Source organism: Pristis pectinata, chromosome 26 (genome assembly GCF_009764475.1).
Source record: "Pristis pectinata isolate sPriPec2 chromosome 26, sPriPec2.1.pri, whole genome shotgun sequence".
NCBI classification, from domain to species: domain Eukaryota; kingdom Metazoa; phylum Chordata; class Chondrichthyes; order Rhinopristiformes; family Pristidae; genus Pristis; species Pristis pectinata.
Window position 1 is genome coordinate 13,942,763 of NC_067430.1, and position 21,724 is coordinate 13,964,486.

General features: G+C 44.2%; 1 protein-coding gene across 2 annotated transcripts in view; it reads left to right on the top strand.

Moving 5' to 3' along the window:
* Window positions 1-4,557: 4,557 nt before the first annotated feature.
* Window positions 4,558-21,724, top strand: part of mfap2 (microfibril associated protein 2) — a 34,040-nt gene continuing 16,873 nt past the window's right edge. Inside the window, exons 1-4 of one of the 2 annotated variants that reach the window (XM_052039258.1) lie at window positions 4,558-4,723; window positions 11,415-11,508; window positions 15,389-15,469; window positions 18,105-18,140. In XM_052039258.1, coding sequence (XP_051895218.1) covers window positions 11,466-11,508; window positions 15,389-15,469; window positions 18,105-18,140 — 160 coding nt within the window. In that variant the 5' untranslated portion in view covers window positions 4,558-4,723; window positions 11,415-11,465. The other variant, XM_052039260.1, reaches the window with a different exon arrangement.

Here is a 21,724-nt window from a genome sequence, read left to right on the forward strand (position 1 = left end):
ATTCTCCTCCAGCCCCAGGTCCCTCAAAGGTACCTGCACTCATCTAATTCTGGATGCTGTTAGTTTGCAACTATCATCTCCCTACCAGTGGCAGCCATGCCTTCAGCTACCAAGCTCCGGAATTCCTTCCTTAAACCTACCTCCCTGCTTCCCCTTCCTCCTTTATGATGGTGCTGAATTGATATTACTTTATCAAAGCATTTGACATTAGGACTTTATAAAATAATCTACTAGTAAACTGTCTCAGGATGTTTTACGACATAAAAGGTGCTTCTACTTGTTGCTGTTTGAAATGTGTATTTTTAAAAACATGACAAAAAGTTATGATGCATCTCTACATGGGGAGAATATACACTCCACATGCATTATTAGATCCTCCACCTCATGGATAACGGCTTGATTTGAGGATTATAAAACAGGCATGCATCATAGTTGCAACGAGTGGAACAATTTGCAACTATAAAAGGTGCAACTGGCTGATTGACTTGGACTGGGCAGCACGGTAGTGTAGTGGTTAGTGTGACCCTATTACAGCGCCAGCGACCCAGATTCAATTCCGGCCACTGTCTGTAAGGAGTTTGCACATTCTCCCCATGTCTGCGTGGGTTTCCTCTGGGTGCTCCGGTTTCCTCCCACATTCCAAAGACGTACTGGTTAGGAAGTTATGGGCATGCTATGTTGGCGCCGGAAACATGTGACACTTGCAGCCTGCCCCCAGAACACTCTGTGCAAATGATGCATTTCACTGTGTGTTTCCATGTACATGTGACGAGTAAAGATATCTTGGTGGACCGCTGGTGGCTAAATAGAACTCAGCCTGGACCTTGTGCACCCCCTGGTGGCTGAGCATAATTCTTGCAAATTTACCAGCCACAGGAATGAATGAAATTAGAGGCAATTCAGCCTATTGTGCCCTTGCTGGTCCCATATTTTCAAAAGGAGCAAACTGTTTACTAGGGATTTCTAATTTAATTCATTTTTTCTCTTTATCAAAAATATAAACATATATCTAGTTCAATTGAATTATGTTTTGAAAGGTTCTGTCTCAATAGTTGCTTGTATTTTGGCATTCCTTAGTCAGAACATGAATTAGGATTGGCTTTGTTTTGATTTTAAAAGATGACTTAAAGCTTGGTAAAAGAGGCAGAAAGTAAGGAGCCCTTTCGAGGTGGAGGGAGGTTGGAGATGTGGACTTGGCTTAACTATTCGATAAGGCAATCGATAAGGGTGCTACTTAAAGGTGAAAAGAGAGTGCGATATAGGGGGTTATATTTTGGATTAGCTGACTAACAGACAACAGAGAGTTAGGATAAATGGGTAATTTTGAGATTAGCAATAAATAACTAGTGAGGTGCCACAGGGATCAGGGCTGGGGCCTCAACTATATTAATGACTTGGATGAAGGGACTGAGTGAACTATTGCCAAATTTGCTGGTGAGTACAAAGATAGGAGGGTTAGCAAGTTGTGAAGAAGGTGCAAAGAGCCTGCAAAAAGAGAGGACAAGATGGAAGATGGAGTATAATGTGGGAAAATGTTAGGTTATCCACTTTGGAAGGAAGAATGAGAAAGCAAATTATTATTTAAATGGAATGAGACTACAGAATCTAATGGTACGAAAGGGGATCCTAGTACGTGAAGCACAAAAAGTTAGTATGAAGTAACTGGTTACAGAATCATACAGCACAGTAAATTTTAAATTTAAATTTTTTAAAAATTTTATTTACAGTGTGGTAACAGGCCCTTCCTGCCCAACGGGTCCACGCCGCCCATTTTAAACCCAAATTAACCTACCTGTACGTCTTTGCAATGTGGGAGGAAACCGGAGCATCCGGAGGAATCCCACACAGACACTGGAGAACGTACACAGGCCCTTTTGTCCCAACTGGTCCATGCCAACCGAGATGTCCATCCAAGCTAGTCCCATTTGCCTGTGTTTGGCCCTTATCCTTCTAAATGGTCTCTGAATTTCTGAACGGTCCATGAGCACATGAACATTACCTCGTTATTCCTCTTTTTATTTATTTTTGTAACTTACAGTAATCTTTATGCTTTTTGTCTTGCACTGTACTGCTGCCGTGAAACAACACATTTCACAACATATGTCAGTGATAATAAACCTGATTCTGAAACCTTTCCTATCCATGTACCTTTCCAACTGTCTTTTAAAAGTGCCTCACCCACTTGCTCTGACAGCTCATTCCATGAGACATACCACTTGCTGTGTAAAGAAAAGTTGCCCCTCAAGTTCCTGTTAAATCTTTCCCCTCTCACCTAAACCTATGCCCTCTAGTTCTTGATTCCCCAATCCCGGGAAAAAAGAAAAAGAGTGCATTCACCCTATTAATATCCTTCATAATTTTATACACTTCTATAAGATGTGTGCAAGACAAGTTTTTCACTGTACCTCGGTACAAGTGACAATAACAAACCAATACCAATAAGATCACCCCTCAGTCTCCTACACTCCAAGGAAAAACATCCACATGCAGGTAAAATAAGTAATTAGGAAGGCTAAACAGAAGATGAGGAACAGGAGCAGGGGTTCGCCAATTGACCCTTCAACATTCTCCACCTCTCAATAAGATTATGCCTGATCCAGTCTTGGCCTCACCACTTTCCTGCTCTTTCCCCTTGCTCCTTCACTCCCTTGCAGTTCGAATGTATTCAATGACTCTGCCTCCACAGCTCTCTGTGAGAGAGAATGCCCTCTGAGAGAAGGAATTCCTCTTCATCCTCTTGTTCTGAGACTATGTACCGAAGTTCTAGATAACTCACTAGAACAAACATCTCTCACCATCACAATCCCCACCAGCATCTCACATATTTCAATCTGGTCACCTCTTGAATGAGAATAGGCCCAACTTCCTCATGAGTCATGAGTCTGCTCCTTCATCCCAGGAATCACCTCGTGAACTTTCTCTGCACTGCTTCCAATACAAATATCTCAAATATGGATTCCAATATTCCACGTGCAATCTCACAAGTGCCCTGTAAACTGGAACAAAAGTTCCCTATTTTTATACTCCATGGACATAGAGAAAGGCAAGTGAACAAAACTGGAGACACAAAAGCCTGCAGATGCTGGAATCTGGAGCAACAAACAATCTGCTGGAGGAACTCAGTGGGTCGAGCAGCATCTGTGGAGGGAAAGGAGCAGGACCAACCCTGCATCAGGTCATTTCCCCCCACAGACACTGCTCGACCCGCTGAGTTCCCCCAGCAGATTGTATGTTGCAAGTGGAAAAAACTATCTGGTGGCCAGACCTTTTCTTATGCCCTGTGTTCCACACAACCCGCTGGATGCAGGGAACCATTCTGACCATGAACAGTGTCAATGGATCATATTTATAGACTGGGTATCCATCTCCTGGGCAGTTTCCATAGTTTTGTTCTCTGTACCAGTTAGACAAACTTTAGGGGAAAATCAGCAAGTTGGTGGGCATCAGCCAAGGGGACTGACAATCGGTCAGTGAGTCCGGACTCTGGCTGGTTAGCAGGATGGCACAGTGGCACTGCAAGTAGTGCAGTAGTGCAGCTGTCTCACAGTTCCAGACCTGACCTGTTTCTGTGGAGTTTGCATGTGGTCCTACAGGTGGGTTTCCTCCCACATCCCAAAGACGTACTTGTTGGTAGGTTAATTGGCCACTGTGAATTGCTCTTGGTGTAGCTAGCTGTTGGGAGAATGAGAGGGTTATTAATGGGCATGTGTGAGAGAATGGGTTACAGGGAAATGTGAGGGAAGGGGAGTTAGGCCGACCAACTCCAAGGCACCCATGTTCACTAATCCTGCATTACCCCACATTCTCATCAACTCCTCCCAGATGCTCCCACTTACCTTTCACCAGGGGCAATTTACAGAGGCCAATTAACCTCCACATCTTTGGGATGTGGGAGGAAACCAGAACATCCAGAGGAAATCTACGGGATCACCGGGAGAACGTGCAAGCTCCACATAGACGGGAGCCAAAGGCAGGATTGAACCTGGGTCTGCGGTGTTGAGAGGCAGCCACTCTACCCACTGCCCCACTGTGGCACAAGTGGAATTACTGGGCTGAATGAGCTCCTTTATCATATAGTGAAATGTGAAAATAGGAGAGTTACTTTTGGCCTCAGCACCCTTATGTTAGGTAAGTAGAGAAGAAATTCTCACCCCATCCCTCTGGAAAGTGTAAGAGACGAGGGTAAGACAGGACTTACCTGTGATGACTTCCATGATGGAAGAGTCTATCGCAGATTAACAATGCCGGGACACCTTGGAGACAACCAGCACCTCCTGAACTGAGGTCCTTCACTGAGTCAACACCTTGAGGGGAGCTGAGAGAGGGGAAGCTGCTAAGGGAAGTGCCCACAGGAGAAAATGTGTGTGGGGCGGGTGTGAGGAACAGGGGAGGAGCACTGAACGGTGGGATTCACCCACTAAAGATTAGATGAACTGTGAGGGAGAGGAGTCAAATAGCAAGTTGTGAGAGGGATTCTGTAGCATATACAATTGAAATACTTCTGTTGACTTTAGTGAGCCAAGAGTTCTACAAAGGTCATTAAACATTTGCATAATTGCTGGCGGTTTGCTGATTCCCTGGATTACTGGGGTTAGATTGCTGTGAATCACCAGGCTTTAAGACCCAGTGGAGTCCAGCATCGGGGCTGGAGTTGCCGTGCCATCTGGAGTGTGTTTCAGTCAGACTCACTCGGAGAGCAGTTGGAGTTCTACAGCAGGATCTGGTAAGGATAAGATCGGCATGTACTGGATATTGTGTAGGGGTGGAAAGACCTACCTGCTAACCCACCAAATGCAGGCTAGACGCTAACCTTTCCTCTGAACTTTATCTGTGGTATTCCGATCCCTTCAAGCTCTGACTTTAGGTAAAACCTCAGTGGAATTGTCTTCCAAACTGTTTCTGTGGATTAATTAGAATCTCTTGGGTTAATTTTACAAATTAAACAAAGGGGGAGAGGGGTTGGTGGAGATCGGGCTGTGGGGGAAATGTTTTATTTTGGCCTCATTTAGAGACTGGGTTAGAATTAGTCTGAGAGATGTAAACTAGTTCTTGGTTGCGGTCAGGGGTACACCCTGAATTATCGTTTCTCCCACTATATTTCAGACTGATTCACATGGTTAATCAATCAGGGGGAAAAAATACCTGATGTTCGCAGTTAAAGGGTAGCTTCGTAGTTGAATCTAACTCTTCTTAAAACAAATACAAAGTCCTTTTCAGTGGAAATGCCTGAGTGGAACTCAGAAGTCAAAGCTCTTTGTTCTCCTGAGCTCTTGAAGCACTGGGATGTGGAGGTGGGGGAGGTGTGTGTGTGTTTGTGAATGGGGCGGGGGTGCAGGATACACAGTAATTGTACCCAGATGTGTACTCCAGTAACGGCAGATTTGCCAGAATGTAGCAGGGACTCCCGCGGAGAAAGTTTCGGAATGACAAGGGCTTGGCCCACAGCCCCGTGAGGATTGGAATCTCATCCACTGATTATTCCCCCCACCCACCCCATCATATAAGGTGGACTCCATTTTTACCAACAATGATGCTGCTTCTAAATGACTGGAAGCTCTTTGCATTGATATAGCGCCCTCAAAGTAATAAAATCATCCCGTGGGAGCAGCGATGCGGGGAGGAGACTTTCCGAGACGCAGCGTTGAATTTCTAAGAAAAAATGCCCAATCAGTGAAATTGTGCCGTTGCTGTGTGAATTCGAAGTCCATTCTGCCCCGAGTATAAAGTAGTTTCCGGGGGCATGGTCTCATACACAATGGGTGGCGCAGGAGGTAGGGTCGCTGCTTCATAGAGCGGGAGACCCGGGTTCGATCCTGATCTCCAGTGCGGTTTGGTGGCCCTTAGAGAAGCGAATGATACGGTTCAGTTTCTGTTTGAAGCCCATCACGTCCATAGCACCCAATGAACTAAACGTCAATCACCATCTCCTTGCAAGTTATGGCTTTTCATAACGTTGAGTTCTTCCCCCCACCCCGCCCCCAGCCCAGGGTGCTCTAGTTTCCTCCACATCCAGAAGATGCACAATCTCGTTGAGATCAGAATCAGGTTTATTACCACTGACTTACATGACGTGAAATTTGTTGTTTCTCAGCAGTACAGTGCAAAGACATAAAATTACTATAAGTTACAAAATAAGTAAATAGTGCATAAAAAGAGGAATAACGAGGTAGTATTCATGGGTTCATGGACCGTTCAGAAATCTGATGGCGGAGGGGAAGAAGCGGTTATTAAATTGTTGAGTGTGTGTCTTCAAGCTCCTGTACCTCCTCCCCGATGGTAGTAACAATAAGAGGGCATGTCTCGGGATGGTGTGGGTCCCTAATGATGGATACCACCTTTTTGAGGCATCACCTCTTGAAGATGTCCTCAATGGCGGGGAGAGTTGTGCCCGTGATGGCGCTGGCTGAGTCTACAACAGTCTGCAGCCTCTTGCGATCCTGTGCATTGGAGCCTCCATACCAGGTCAGTGGTGCAACCAGTCAGGATGCTCTCCACCGTACATGTATAGAAATTTACAAGAGCCTTTGGTGACATACCAAGTCTCCTCAAACTCCTAACGAAGTAGAGCTGTGGGCGTGCCTTCTTCGTGATTGCATCAATGTTTTGGGCCCAAGGTAGATCCTCTGAGATGTTGATGCCCAGGAACTTGAAGCTTGTAGATGGATGGTGTGGGAATCAGGGTGAGCACATGGGGGAGAGTGGGTTCCCGGGATATAAGAGGGGCAATGGGAGTGACTGCTCTCTGAACTCCATGGGTCTTCATATCCATCCAACAGCTCCCCAGACTCCCCAGGAAATGACTACTTGGTAAGAAAATATGAGAAATATCACTTCAAAAATATCACATCAAATGAAATATCCAATCAAATATGATTTGCTCCATGCATTGGCGATTCACAGATCCACACCAGGTGTGATAGCTGCTTCCTCGAGCTAAAGGAGTAACAACCAAGATCCTGGAGGAACTCAATGGGTAAGGCAGCATCTGTGGAGGGAAATGGACAGTTGACAGGTGAAGGGTCCAGATGAAGGGCCTCAACCTGAAATGTCAACTGTCCATTTCCCTCCACAGATGCTGCCCGACCCACTGAGTTCCTCCAGCATCTTGTTTGTTGCTCCAGATTCCAACATCTGCAATCCCCAGTCCCTGGGTTATAAATGCCCAACTTATGAGCACCCCTACACAGGAACGAGGTCCCATGATATTATTAAATTCAAAAGTCCAATGTACGAACATACATTTATTCCTGCGAGTGGCAGAACTTGTTTCCCCCTCCATCCACTTTAACTAATTGTTCTTATCAGTCTTATGTGCTTTTGATGCCATTCATTACAACATTGTAGAGGTATGCCTACCATATTGAGTGATTTTTTTTGTTTAATTTCCGAATTACGGACAAAATCGACTTATGGGTGTCTGTAAAAACAGGATCCCATTTATTACCCAGGGATGGCCTGTACCTTCATCAGAAGGATTGTAGGGTTCAAGAAGGCGGCTCACTGCTGCTTTCTCAAGGGCAATTGAGGACAGGCAATAAACGCTGGCCTCGCCATCAATACCCAGACACTAAAAGGTGAATAAATAGTACAAAAAAAAACTGACCCAGGTGTGGTAAACAGTGAGGAACATAATAAGAGACTTCAAGACAAATGGAGGAATGGGCAAAAAAATGGGAGATGGGATTCAATGCAGAAAAGTGTGAGATTGTAGATTTTGGCAGGAAGAATGAGGAAGGATAACACGGTTAAATATCATGACACAGAAGGAGACATTCAGCCCATCAAGTCTATGCCAGCTCCCAACAAAACAAATCCAATTCCCCCCCTCATCTTTTCCTCCTTTAGCCATGGAACTTGTCCACTCTCTCATGCCCACAATTTCCCCTCATGGTCACTTTGCCACTTGCCTACACAAAGAGGCAATTTAGAGTGGCCAATTAACCTACCAGTATGTCTTTGTGTCATGGGAGGAAATCAGAGCATCTGGAGGAAGCCCATGTGGTCACAGAGAGAACGTGCAAACTCCATGCAGACAGCACCCGAGATCAGAATTGAACCTGGGTCCCTGGAGCTGTGAGGCAGCAGCACAAACTGTTGTGCCACCGTAATGATACATCATTAAATGAAGTGCACGAGCAGAAAGAGCTGGCATGTTGGGGCAACCATCTTTGAAGACAGTTTAACAATGTACTATGAAGTATTTGGGTTCCTCAGCTACAGTACAAGATCCAGAAAGTTATGTTAAACTTTATAAAACACCAACTTAGACACAGGAGGAGTATAGTGTTCAGATCCAGGCAAGACACTGGAAAGGATATGAAGGGGCTTCGAAGTGGTTACAAAAGGGGTTCACTAAAACGGTTACATGGTGAGAATTTATAGTTTTGCAATTTAAAGTAAAACAAAGATAATAAAAAGAAATACTTTTTTATGCAGTGGGTAGTTGGGATTTTGAATGCTCTGCATGGTTAAGTGGATGATACAGATTCAGTAATAACCTTCACAGCGCACGGATAAATAATAAGAAGAAATATTTAAGGATTTGGGTTAAGAGTGGGAATGGGACTAACTGGTTTACTTTTTAAAATGGATAGACCAAGTTTGATGGGCCAAATAACCTAATACTGTGCTGTACAATTCTACAACACCAGGTGGAGTGTTGCACCAGGTGGCCTGTGCAGGGAGTCCCATGAGGTGAGCACACTTCTCTGCTCAGGACTGTAGACAGAGGGGGTTCATTCTCTGCAGACCCCCAGAGCTGACTGAGCTGAAGGCAGGAGACTCTGCCTGTCTACTGGTGGCCCTTTGCTGTGGTCATGTTGGGTCCTGTACAGACTCATTGCTGGCTGTGGCTGGTTGTGAGACCCCTTTCCCCAAACCCTCCCTCAGGAATCACATGAACTGTTAACTTTGCCTAAGGCCACCGTATTCCTTGTGGATTTCATGACTCATTCCTTTCAAATCACACGCTGAAGTATGGAAATAGTTCCTCCTTCCAGTGGAATGAGGAAGCTAAGCAATTGGATACTTTTATGTCTCAGAAATTCAGACAGTATAAGAACCCTCCTTCTGTAAGTGGATGACAGGATTCAATAGTATTAATTGTGGGTCACTTCCTGTTACTCAAATCACAAAGGTGGGAAGTACAAAGGTGTAAAATTAACACAGGTTGTCTATAGTACACTTAACAAGATACAGGAGCCTGAGGGCACGTACCACCAGAGTTAAGGACAGCTTCTACCCCACTGTGATAAGACTATTGAACGGTTCCCTTATACAATGAGATGGACTATGAACTCACGATCTACCTTGTTGTGACCTTGCACCTTATTGCACTGCACTTTCTCTGTAGCTGTGACAATTTACTCTACTGTTATTGATTTTACCTGTACTACATTAATGCACTCTGTACTAACTCAATGTAACTGCACTGTGTAATGAATTGACCTGTACAATTGGTATGCAAGACAAGTTTTTCACTGTACCTCGGTACAAGTGACAATAATAAACCAATACCAATACCCACGTATCCAACTCCAGCCCATGGGAGGGAGTCAAACAGGAAACGATCAAGAATCCTGAGAATCAAGAATGTGCTGATCTTGCATTACCCCTTATCTTGGTACTGGTTTCTTGTTGTCCCAAGTGAAATAAATGATCTGCTCACTGAATACGGGCTGGATTCTGGGCATGCCAGTGATTTCGGAAGGTCTAGTGTAGGAACTCGCTGCACGATTAACTTTGCACAGAAAGGAATGGGGTTGGGAGGGTGGAATCAGTGTGCAGTACACAAAGTGCTGGAGGAACTCAGCAGGTCAGGCAGCATCTACGGAGAGAAATGGACAGTCAATGTTTCAGGTCAAGACCCTTCATCTAGAATCAATGGGTTGGACTGGAGAACCGACATCCATAACATGCTGCAGGAGCACAGCTACAACTGGCGGTCCATACCATAAACCCTTGGAGATAAGTATTGAGTCAGATGTTAAAGAAGATTGGATATTATGAATCTCAGGAAGAACCTGGATGAACCTAAACAGGCGATGTAGCCCAAACTCGGATTGTCAGAGCTACATGAACGACCTGCAAACGACCTATAAACATGTTCAATTCAGCAAAAATGCACATGTATTCTGCACACATCCTCTGCTGTACTTTGTACAGGGAGAAGGACAACAGGGAAGAACTTTTTGTATAGAAATGCAGTGCAGGTCAAAGAGTGAAGCCACTGGCTGGAGCAAAGAGGGAAACTAGTCTGATGAGAAAGGGTTGAAGACCAGAGTATCTGGAAGCACACACTGCTGATGGCAGAACAAAGTGCACTGACAAGTAGACCAGAGTCATGTAACGAAGATAATAAGCAGAAGGATAAGGCTGAAGGAGATTGATGAGGAAGGGCGGATGAGGTATTTGAAGGCTTTACCAAGTGATTTTCTTCAATGTCCAAATTTTTGTGGGGAACTTAAAACATGACTCTAATTTTCAGCTCTCTATTGAATTGGACAAACATTTTCTTTTTGCCATTCTATTCCCTACTCAACTTGTAGAACCCAAACTGCTATTCACCTTTTTTTATGGATTGATCATAATTTATTGTGTGCCATGTGCAAACATTGTACATGCATGTACCAGTTTATCTGTTCATTGTGTGTATTTAAATATGACAATATGTATATGGTTTTTATCCAGGTTTGTGTATATGCTTATATCCATGTATGTATTTGTGTCTATGCACTGTATAAATCTGCATGTAAATGATCATATAAGTGCACAGATTTATTGTATTTTCTTACATCTTGTGTGTCATTATGTGTGTTACTGTGAGTAACTGAACTTAACTGAATCTTGTCACACATCTTTGCTTGTGATGAACACACTGGTATTTTTGTTCAGAGTGACCAATTAAGTATGGGACACGGGCCAGATACAGGGAGGGACTGATCACTTGCATTGACCACATTCATACCCTCAAAATGTGCTACCCTTATCAAATGTACTATTGAATGAAATCACTGATGTCCCCTAACCACATCTTCATGCTCCTTCACAACCCCCTCCCAAACCCCAAAATGATGACATTGCAAAAATAGGAAACATTTGCAGCTTTTGTCTGTGCTACTTGGCGCTGCTTCAGGGTACAGATAACACAGCACAGCACTACGCACCGTGTGGCACAAACAGGATTGAATCAAATTCCTTGGATCAGGATGGGGAGTGAGTAATAGAGTTAATTGAGCTTCAGACTGACCCTTTCTGGTTGTCCAACCTACAGCAAGTGTGCTAAACCGACCCATCTCTGGTTTCTGTTGTGTTTGAGCTCCATACAGTGGGGGCCTCACAGGGAGCCGCTCCATCTGATCTCCCCATGAACTCTCAGGTATTTCCTGCTAATGTTGCTGTCTTTGTTCTCCCAGACTGTGTGCCTGGAATTCTAACCACTGCACAAGCACATCTTGACTGCAGACATGGCTGGGAGAGCCGCCTGCCTCGTCCTTCTCTGTCTACCTGGTGAGTATGGAAAAGTGCAGCAACTAGTTAGCAAGCCGGCCATAAGTAACCAGGATTTCTGCTAAACACTTAGATTCAGATGTAATAATCGCAAAGCTGTGAGCATTTGCTGCCGTTTCAGTGTGAAACTGACAGCAGTTTCTGGAGGATGCCTGTATTAAAATGGAAGTCCGGAACAGAGGACACTGATTTGCAGTATGATCTCCAGAAATCAGTGAGTTAACATTCACTTCAGATATCCACACTCTTACTGTAAAGGATCCTGAAAATGTTGTGCATTTGGGATATAAATTCTATTTTAGTTAAGCTTTAAGAATAAATTGGATAGATACATGGATGGGAGAGGTGTGGAGGGTTATGGACTGGGTGCAGGTCAATGGGACTAGTGGAATAAAGTTTCAGCACAGACTAGAAGGGCCGAATGGCCTGTTTTCTGTGCTGTAGTGTTCTATGGTTCTATTGTCATTCTTTTATTGTCATTTAGCAACCTCTCTGGCCTTCAAAAATAACTTTTTTTGTAAGATTGTAATTCATTCAGAATAAGTATGTCATAATATAACAGAGCTGAAAATAAATTATTTTAAGTAAAATATTTCTAATACTTCAGCTTCCACAATGGGTCTTGTGCTCTGCAAAATATTTATAATTTTAGTTGAAAGTTAAGCTTTTTGTTTCCTGGTTTGTTGCCTTTTATAACCCTGCTGTGTGATTGGCTGTCAGCTCACTTTGTTGACGTCACCCTTGCTGGCAGCTGGGGATCCCTTTGAACTAACGGCAACAGTAAACAGGAAAGTGGTGAGGACCATTGCGTTGCTGCTGATGGTAAAATCTAGGCCATTGTTGCTTCCCCACAACTCCCCACTCATCCTTTGCTCACCCTAGTTAAAGGTCAATGTTACAACTTAATATTATGAAGAGCAGTTTTGTGCACGGTTTACTGGCAGTGATATCCCATTGCTTGCAAGGTTCAAAGCATCATGTGAGAGAGGGTGGAGGTAAATGCACGCAAGTCCTATTCTCCATGAGGTTCTGATATTGCCATCACAGAGGGAATCAGTTGGGCAGATCAGTGGGAGCGTTGGAGGGTGGGAGGATTGCTGAGGGAGTTCAGAGTCACAGAACAGGTAAAGCATAGAAGGAACTACTTGATCCATTGACTCCATACCAGCTCCATGTGGAAGAACTACAGCTAGTCCCTATCCCCAAAGCCCTGCAAATTCCTGCTCACTTTGAATGCTACAGCTGAATTTTCCCCCACCACTACTCCCGGCAGTCATTCTAGATCCCAGCTGCATAAAAACATATTGAAGAAATAGGAGCAGGAGTTGGCCATCTGGCCCGTCGAGCCTGCTCCGTCGTTCAGTAAGATCATGGCTGATCTGGCTGTGGACTCAGATCCACCTACCTGCCTTTTCCCCATAGCCCTTAATTCCCCCACTATGCAAAAATCTGTCTAAAATGTATTTTTAATGAGGTAGGGTCTACTGCTTCCCTGGGCAGAGAATTCCACAGATTCACTACTCTCAGGGAAAAGCAGTGTCTCCTCATCTCAGTCCTAAATCTACTCCCCTGAATCTTGAGACTATGTCCCCTAGTTCTAATCTCACCTACCAGTGGAAACAACTTTCCTGCCTCTATCTTATCTATCCCTTTCATAATTCTATATGTTTCTATAAGATCCCCTCTCATTTTTCTGAATTCCAGTGAGTATAGTCCCAGGTGACTCAATCTCTCCTCATAGGCTAACGCCCTCATCTCCGGAATCAACTGGTGAACCACCTCTGCACCACCTCCAACACCAGTATATCTTTTCTCAAGTACGGAGACCAGAACCGCACGCAGTACCCCAGGTGCTTCCTCACTAGTACCCTGTACCGTTGCAGCATAACCTCCCTGCTCTTAAATTCAATCCCTCCAGCAATGAAGGCCAACATTCCATTTGTCTTCTCGATAACATTATCGAGTTCTACAGCACGGAAACAGGCCCTTCGGCCCAACTAGTCCATGCCAACCAAGATGCCCCATTGAAGCTAGTCCCATCTACCAGCATTTGGTCATAACCTCCTAAACCTTTCCAATCCATGTACTTGTCCAACTGTCTTTTAAAAGTTGTTATTGTACCTGCCTCAACCACTTCCTCTGGCAGCTCATTCCACATGGATACCACCTTTTGTGTAAAAAAAAGTTGCCCCTCAAGTTCCTATTAAATCCTTCCCCTCTCACCTTAAACCTATGCCCTCTAGTTCTTGATTCCCCATCCCTGGGAGAAAGACTGTGTGCATTCACCCTGTCATATTCACATGCTTGTGGAATATTTTTGCATTTTGCTGCCAATCATTTCTCGTGCTTCCCCATCATCTCCAATATCCATTCTCACTTCCCCTCTGTACTTCCTCTAATTAGCCTGATTACCATTTGTGTAACAACCCATCATATGCTTTTATTTACCCTGAATATATGTTCTATTTTACTTTCTTTTTGGTCCTCCCTACCCTTCTCCCACACGTACCTGGACTGTACATGAAACATCTCCACCTTAAGCACTTTCCCAAGAAAAAGAGGGGTTTGAAGGGCAGATAATGAGGTGATGGAAATGATAGGTTGGAGGCACCAGTATTGCCGGGATCAATCACTAAGATAAAGGCTGAAAGGAGAACCCATTTAGAAGATGATAGAAAACTCAGACATCCCAATGGCTCCCCAGATATGGCCAGGCCGTTTGAACTTGTACCAAGCCAAGCCTCACCCTCTGTTTAAGGCCTTCAGCAGTGCACAAGGGCACTTACAAGCCTCACACATGTAGAACAGTTTTGTACACAGGACATCAAAATGTGTGTTGCATGCCAGTTGTTGTCATTTGTCATGCATGTAGTCTTCACGTGTCCATGTGTTGTAAGCATGAGGTACCAGGACAAAAAAACAAAAGCTTTTTTAAACCTCCATTACGTGGCACACACAAGCACTCCAATATGTAATCGAATTTCTTGGCAATTCTGTGGCCTCTCTGGGTTATTAGTCACAATAGGATGTACAAACATGGAGTGTAGGTCCAATTCCAGAACCCCAGAGACCTTCCCTCACTGTGAGGGATTGCAGACTGGCTTAAAAAGTAAGACCGAGGTTGAACTGAAGGCTGAACTGAAGAATGATGATTAGTTAAATCAAGTTGTGGCCAGTTTACTCAGTCGGAGTTTTGAAAACATTGCAGAGAGTAGGAAGAAGGGATGCAAAGTGGGATGAGGAGTACCATAGTCACTGTAAAGTGTGTGTTAGAACCGGGCACAATGAGACAAGTCTTGGTTTCAATACATTGCAATAGCAGGGAAGGGGAAGGGGATGGGAGGTTCCAGTTTAACTAGAACAAGTGAGAAAAGATTAGAGGAAAAGTGCTCATAAATGTTATTGATAAAGTAGAGATAAAAGACAGCAAAGTATGGAGTAGATTATGGATGATGTACCCCGCATGTAAAACAGGAGATAGAAAATTGACAACCCATTTCTCACAATATCTTTATGATCAGCTCTCTTGGAAGGTAGGAAGTGAAGGAATGGCCCCATCGGAATGTAAGCCTTGTACTTATGATATTAGATGAGGACAACTGTATGGAAATTATAACAGAAAATGCTGGAAATACTCAGCAGGTCAGGCAGCATCTGTGAAGAAAGTCTGTGATTCAGGTCAATGAGCTTTCATCAGTTGCGACGAATGGTCATCAACCTGAAACTGGTTTCTGTCTCTGCACATGCTGCCTGACCTGCTGGGTAGCCCTAGCATCTGCTGGTTTTAGTTGTTTCTGTTTTCTCTTCAGTGCCAGTATCTCCAATTTTATACTTTTCAATGAGTGTGTAATTCCCCATCTCACCAACTCTATCTTCACAGTGATGCTTCATGGTCAATATGGTGATCTGACAGACCTGTTCTCTCTACAGCCACAGTTTGAACAGTATGACACTCAGATAGGTAAGAACCTGTTTGAATTATACTAAGGAAAAATGCTGGAAATACTCAGCAGGTCAGGCAGCCTCTGTGGAAAGAGAAACAGTTAACCCGTCATTGGATCTGATGGTTTATACCTACAAATTCCACGTGCTGACTGACTGTGAGCATTGCTATTTGTTACTTCGGTGTTTTGTTTACAGAATGAACAAGGGTACTACCATGCATCCAGTTACAGCGTCAGAGTGGGAGAACTATACCTAACACAGTGTCTAGGTTAACCCTCTTAGGACTGTTAGTGTTTTTTTTCAACACTCTGCTCAAACCTACAGCTACACTGAAGGGACTTTACATCACCCAACACTATTTACTGTCACACCAAAGGGTAAAGTTGAGGGACCAGCATAAACTCTAGTCAGAACCGGCCCAAGACCAGTGAAGAATAGATATTTCCACTACTGACCCAGGGACAAATATTTCCAGATTCTAGCATCAGCATAGTTTGGTATTAACCTCTTCAACAGGTCGGTATATCAGGGAACTATTTTCTTTGCTGTTTTTCATCATGTTAGCAATGCTTAAATTATCCAGGAAATACTTTCAAGCAGGAAATATCAAGCGGAAGCTGTTTCTACCATTAATGTGCTTCCTGAGGTTCTCTAAGGCTTCACAGACCTTCCAACAATCCGTTCACCAAATCCCTACTGACTTCACTTTCGCATACCAAAACGAGGGCCAGCAGTGAGTTGACTGGCTTCGATCTCTTACTGTGCTCCAAATCATTCGGACTGAGATGCAAGATCAGCAGAGGCAGTGAGGAGCTTCTAAGCTTAAAGTGTTTTCAGAGCTGGATGAGCGGGGAGCAATTTTTTCCCTCCCATTCTGCTGATAGATCCTTGAACGTGGTTAAAGCAGGCCATCAGCAGGTCTTTGCAACCCCTTCCCCCAGCTCCACTCTGCAGTTGAGTGAGACTCAGAGGAAGGTCTAATCCTTCCTTTGGCCATGTCCACACTCAGCATCAGAAGGCTGAGGAGCAGCATAGGAGAGTAGATGACCTGAACTCACACCCTGCAAAATGAGGGCAGAGCCTCAGAATAAAGGGATGTCCCTCTAAAATTGAGATGAGGAGGAATTTCTTCAGCCATAGGGTGGTGAATCTGGAATTCATTGCCACAGAAGGCTGTGGAGGCCAAGTCATTGCGTATATTTAAGGCAGAGATTGATAAGTTCTTGACTGGTAAGGGGGTTAAGGGTTACAGGGAGAAGGCAGGAGAATGGGGTTGAAAAATGTCGGCCATGATTGGCAGAGCAGACTCGATGGGCCAAATGGCCTAATTCTGCTCCTGTGTCTTATGGTCTTAATACTACGGTTATGTGTGGTCCTGCAAAGCTTAATAACATCTCCCACCTTCAACATTACATGTTGCTCTGAAAGGAAGGATCCTTAAATGCTCCCCTTCTGAGGAATTACACTCTTGAGCAGGTGGGTTCCACTGATTGTTATTGCCCTGTGCCCTGGATGTCTGCCTCACTGCCCCTCACTGATCTGTAGGATGTCCGGTCCAATGGAGCTGTGACAACATGAGAGACAGCTATATGTATCATGGTCACTATGGGTTACACTGGATATGATCTGTTACCATCAGGCCTGCAATTATGCTTTGGAGGAGGTGGATTCACTGGTTGGTCTCCTGCATATTCCTCCATGGGGACCTGGTGCAGAAGCTGCCATACACTCCATTGGTCCTCCATTGAAGAAAATCCTTTCCCAATAGTGCAGCACAGGATAGCTGTACATGTGAGATGCCATACATGCTCAACACCTGTACTGACATTTCCTTTTTGGGCACAGGTTCTGGGTCCCACACCTCAGAAGCTGGAGGTGGTTTTGATCCAGACCTTTACTGAAAGGTCTTGCATCCTCGGCAATCGGCAGTCCTCATGCTCAATCACCCAGTATGTTCTCAGCAAAGCTATCCAATTATTCCTCCTGGGGTATTATAGCTGTTGATTTGGCTGGAAGTGAAGAGGGTAATCTCACAGAAGTGCGATTTGGAGAGAGTGGACCCAGTTCAGGAACATGGTTGGCCACAGTCCACTGTTAACTTCCCCTTCACCTTCTCTTCCCCATCCTCATGGTAGTTGAGCAGGAGGTACTCAAGTCCCTGTCGTCATCTTCATTATTACTATCTTCCTTCACCTTCCAGTCCTCCCCCCATCCCCCAATCCCAATGATGATGCATCTGCGGAAACTGAATGCGGAGACTAGGTGGACATCAACCCACTGGGACTAAGGAAGTAGAAAAAAAAGAGACAAAAGAATTTCTGGATGCAGAGTTTTGACCCGAAACATCGACAGTTCCTTTCCCTCCACAGATGCTGCTCGACCCGCTGAGTTCCTCCAGCACTTTGTTTTTTGTAGAATTTCTGGTGACAGTTCCTCTGGAACTTTCGTGGGAACATTGGTGAAGATGGGCATTTCCACCGTTTTCTCTGGAGCTTCTGCCAATGTCTTGGCCAAAAGTTGAGGATGTTGATTGAAATTATTGTAGTGATGTAGCGGGGTAAAGCAAACTAACCGAGCACAGTGCATCGTTAAGCAACAAGGAGGTAATGTGATGACCTGTCAATGACAATTGTTCTCTTCTCCTTCCCCAGCTCCAACTGATTATATCCCAGACTTTGATTATACAGGTAGGCGGTATGAACTTGGAATACTGCATGCTTTTAAATATGCTACAAGTGGTGTGGCTTCCATTTTAATGCAATAAGCAAGAACAGCTTCAATGTCGGAGGTTAATCCCATAAAAATGTTGTTAATATATTGAATGATTCACCCTAGAGTCTTAGAATTACAGAGTGATACAGCATGGAAACAGGCCCTTCAGCGCACAGAATCCACGTCAACTGTCAAGCACCTCTTTTTTTTTTACACCAATCGTACCTTAATCCCATTTCATTCTCCCCACATTCCCATCAACTTCTCCCATCCCGGACGCTACCACTCACCTCCACACTCGGAGCAATTTACAGTGGCCAATCAACCCGCACATTCTTGGGATGTGGGAGGAAACCCACCCGGTCACAGGGCGAACATGCAAACTCCATTCAGACAGCGCCAGAGGTCAGGATCGAAGCCGGGTCACTGGAGCTGTGGGGCAGCAGCTCTACATGCTGCACCCTTCTATGATTTGATTTTATGCTCTTTCCGCTACTGAGTGTGGAGACCTTGTCATGGTGAAGTGGAGACCTTAGTGAAAGAACATTTGTCTCCTTGGACCTTTATCTCCCACAACTCCTGAAACATGGTGAGTTGTGCAGGGTGATGGGTTCCATTGGCATTGGCTAGCCCAGCCACCATCTGAACATACAAGCCTTGACACTGGGGTAGGAACTTCATTGAAGTTAATGAAACCAGATTTTGGAAGTGGAGTACAATGCACAGCTGTGACTATTTATACAACAATAAATGTGAAGTGCGTTCATCCATGAAGTGCATAGCACCTTCAACAAATGCCCAGGTGGGGGACAGGAACAAGACAGACCTCAGGGTAAACAGTCCAGATTGGATCCCTGCCTCTATCAAGGGCTGCGCACTCACTGGTGCAACTCCCTGTGCTACTGAGGTCAACTATCTCAGCACAGGCCAGGGCCTGCAACAGGTATTCAACAAGAAGCACCTTCATGCATGGCTCTAATCGGTGGCTCATTTCACCACATTTCGAAGTATCTATCTCCTGTATGCCAAGTTATATGAAGGCTATCCAGTCCCCATTCCATGATCAGCACATTGAACCTAAAAGCCATTTTGGTATCTTACATAATAAGAGTTTAATGGCCAACCAAAATGAATGCTGATATATGTTTCTTGTAGGCCTGTCAATCAATTTTAAAAAGACATGCTGTTACAATTTAAGAAATGAATCGCATTTAATCATATGTCTTATTGATCCTATGTTTATCAACATGAGTATTGAGTTGCAATATTATCATCATGATTTCCACATTTCACATCGGTTATACTTGCCTAATCCTTACTGTGTAGCAGGGAGGGATTTACCTGGCAAACCACACGTTGATTGTCAAACAGAACAAGGAGGATTGATAATTATGTGACAGTACAGTCAGCAGTGTTACACAGAGAGAGTCAGAGCTACTAGATTTTCCTTCCTGAAAACAAAAGGAAAAGTAATGGAAAGTTATTTTTTGAGTTATCCTCTCATTTGAGGAAAGGATATTTTAATGTTTGATGGCAGTGGCTGGGTGAATTTCTGTTCAACTTTGAACTCTGTTTCCAAATAGTTTAGAGTTTCCCCCTCTTGCCTTTCCATCAGATTTTTCCTACTTTATCCCATCTGTAACCTCACCCTGATACCTCCTCTCCATGAGAAACTGAGGTTGTTCTCCTCAGAGAAGGTTGAGAGGAGATTTGACAGAGGTGGAAAAGATCACGACAGGTTTAGATAAAGAGACCTTTCCATTAAGAATGGTTCAGGAACCAGGGAACATTGATTTTAAAAAGATTGACAAAAGACACAGGGAGCTTTTTTTAATGTAATGTATAGTCATAACCTGGAACTTACTGCCTGTAAGGAAAGTACAAGCAGAGACTGTAAGGGACTAGAGATGCACTTAAGAGAAATAATTTGTAGGCTACAGAAAAAGAGTGTGGGAATGGGACAGAGTTAATTACTCTCTAAAGAGCTGGCACAGACTGAATGGAGCAAATGGCCTCCTTCTGTGCCAAAGCAATGCAATGAATTCATACCTAGGTTTTTTGTATTCTGCAATAAAAGCATTGCAATCCAACCTTCGATGTATACTGTCTGTACATCAGATACCACCGGGCACTGAAATCACACGGGGGTTTTCTCACACAAGAGTCAATTTTTGAACCCATTTACCCAACAGCAGCAGGCTTGGTAAAAGAATTCAAAGTTGTGAGGGAGAAGAAAGGGGCACAGGGAAACTGAATGGGACCGGGAAAAGGTAGAATAAGAAAATAAAAAATAAAAGCAGGGGTAGACCATTCGGCACTTCATGTCCACTCCTTCAATCAATGAGATCGTGGCTAATCTCTTACCTCTGTACCATTTCCTGCACAAACCTTACATCCTTTGATTTAGAACATAGAAAAACTTCAGCACAATTCAGGCCCTTCGGCCCACAAAGCTGTGCCGAACATGTCCCTACCCTAGAAATTAATAGGCTTGCCCATAGCCCTCTATCTTACTCAGCTCCATGTACCTATCTAACAGTCTCTTGAAAGACCCTATCGTATCCGTCTCCACCACCGTTTCCGGCAGCCCATTCCACGCACTCACCACTCTGAGTAAAAAACTTACCCCTGACATCTCCTCTATATCTACATCTCTATATCTACTCCCCAGCACCTCAATATCTAAAACTGTATCAATCTCCACCTTGAATATACTCAGCAATGAAGCCTCTCACAGCCTCTTTGTCAGTTCCAAAGATTCACTAGTCTCTGGGTAAAGAAATTTCTTCTCATCCTGACTTATTTTGAGACTGTTGCCTCTGGTTCTGGTTACACCAGCCAGGGGAAACATCATCCCTGCATCTACTCTGTCAAGGACTGTAAGAATTTTTGTACAACAGTGGTGTGGAATGCTGTGAAGGCAAGGAAAATATTGAGGCAGCATAGTTAGATCTCAGACAAGGTGGTAAGGTCTGTAAGGCTGTTGGGGGCCTTGTGTAAGGAAACTGGAGCAGGAGAAAGGAGTGTACTCAGCGAACGAGAGGAGCAGCCCCTGAGAGCTGGATAAAAGCCAGCAGATTTCCGTGCTGCGATTACAACCAGCTGTTTCTTGAATTGTTTACTTTCTGCTGATGGCTGTGGCATGGTCCGAGCTGCAGTTGGACCCCATCCCAGCTGATTACACTATTGTCAATAGTGGCACTGGGGAATACCATGTTAATGAATGTGGAGATTACACACAGCCGTCAGTGTTACGGAAAATCAGCACTGGCAACTTTGCCGACGACCAAATTTTTCGAGTGCCCATTGTGTGTCAAAGGAACAACTCCTGATGAAGGGTTCCCTCCACTTGAAAGAAAGAATGAAGACTCCCAGTGACTTTGCTCCTTTCACAAGCATGGGATGTTCGAATGTGCCTTTATAGCCTATAATGTCCTCTTAGATAGAAGGCCAGTGTTGTAACATAGACACTAGATAAGATCTTTCTAAATGCAAAAGTACAGGAAAACACAAATTAGTCAGCTGAGCCTAGATCCAAATCCTATGTGCACTGGAACGT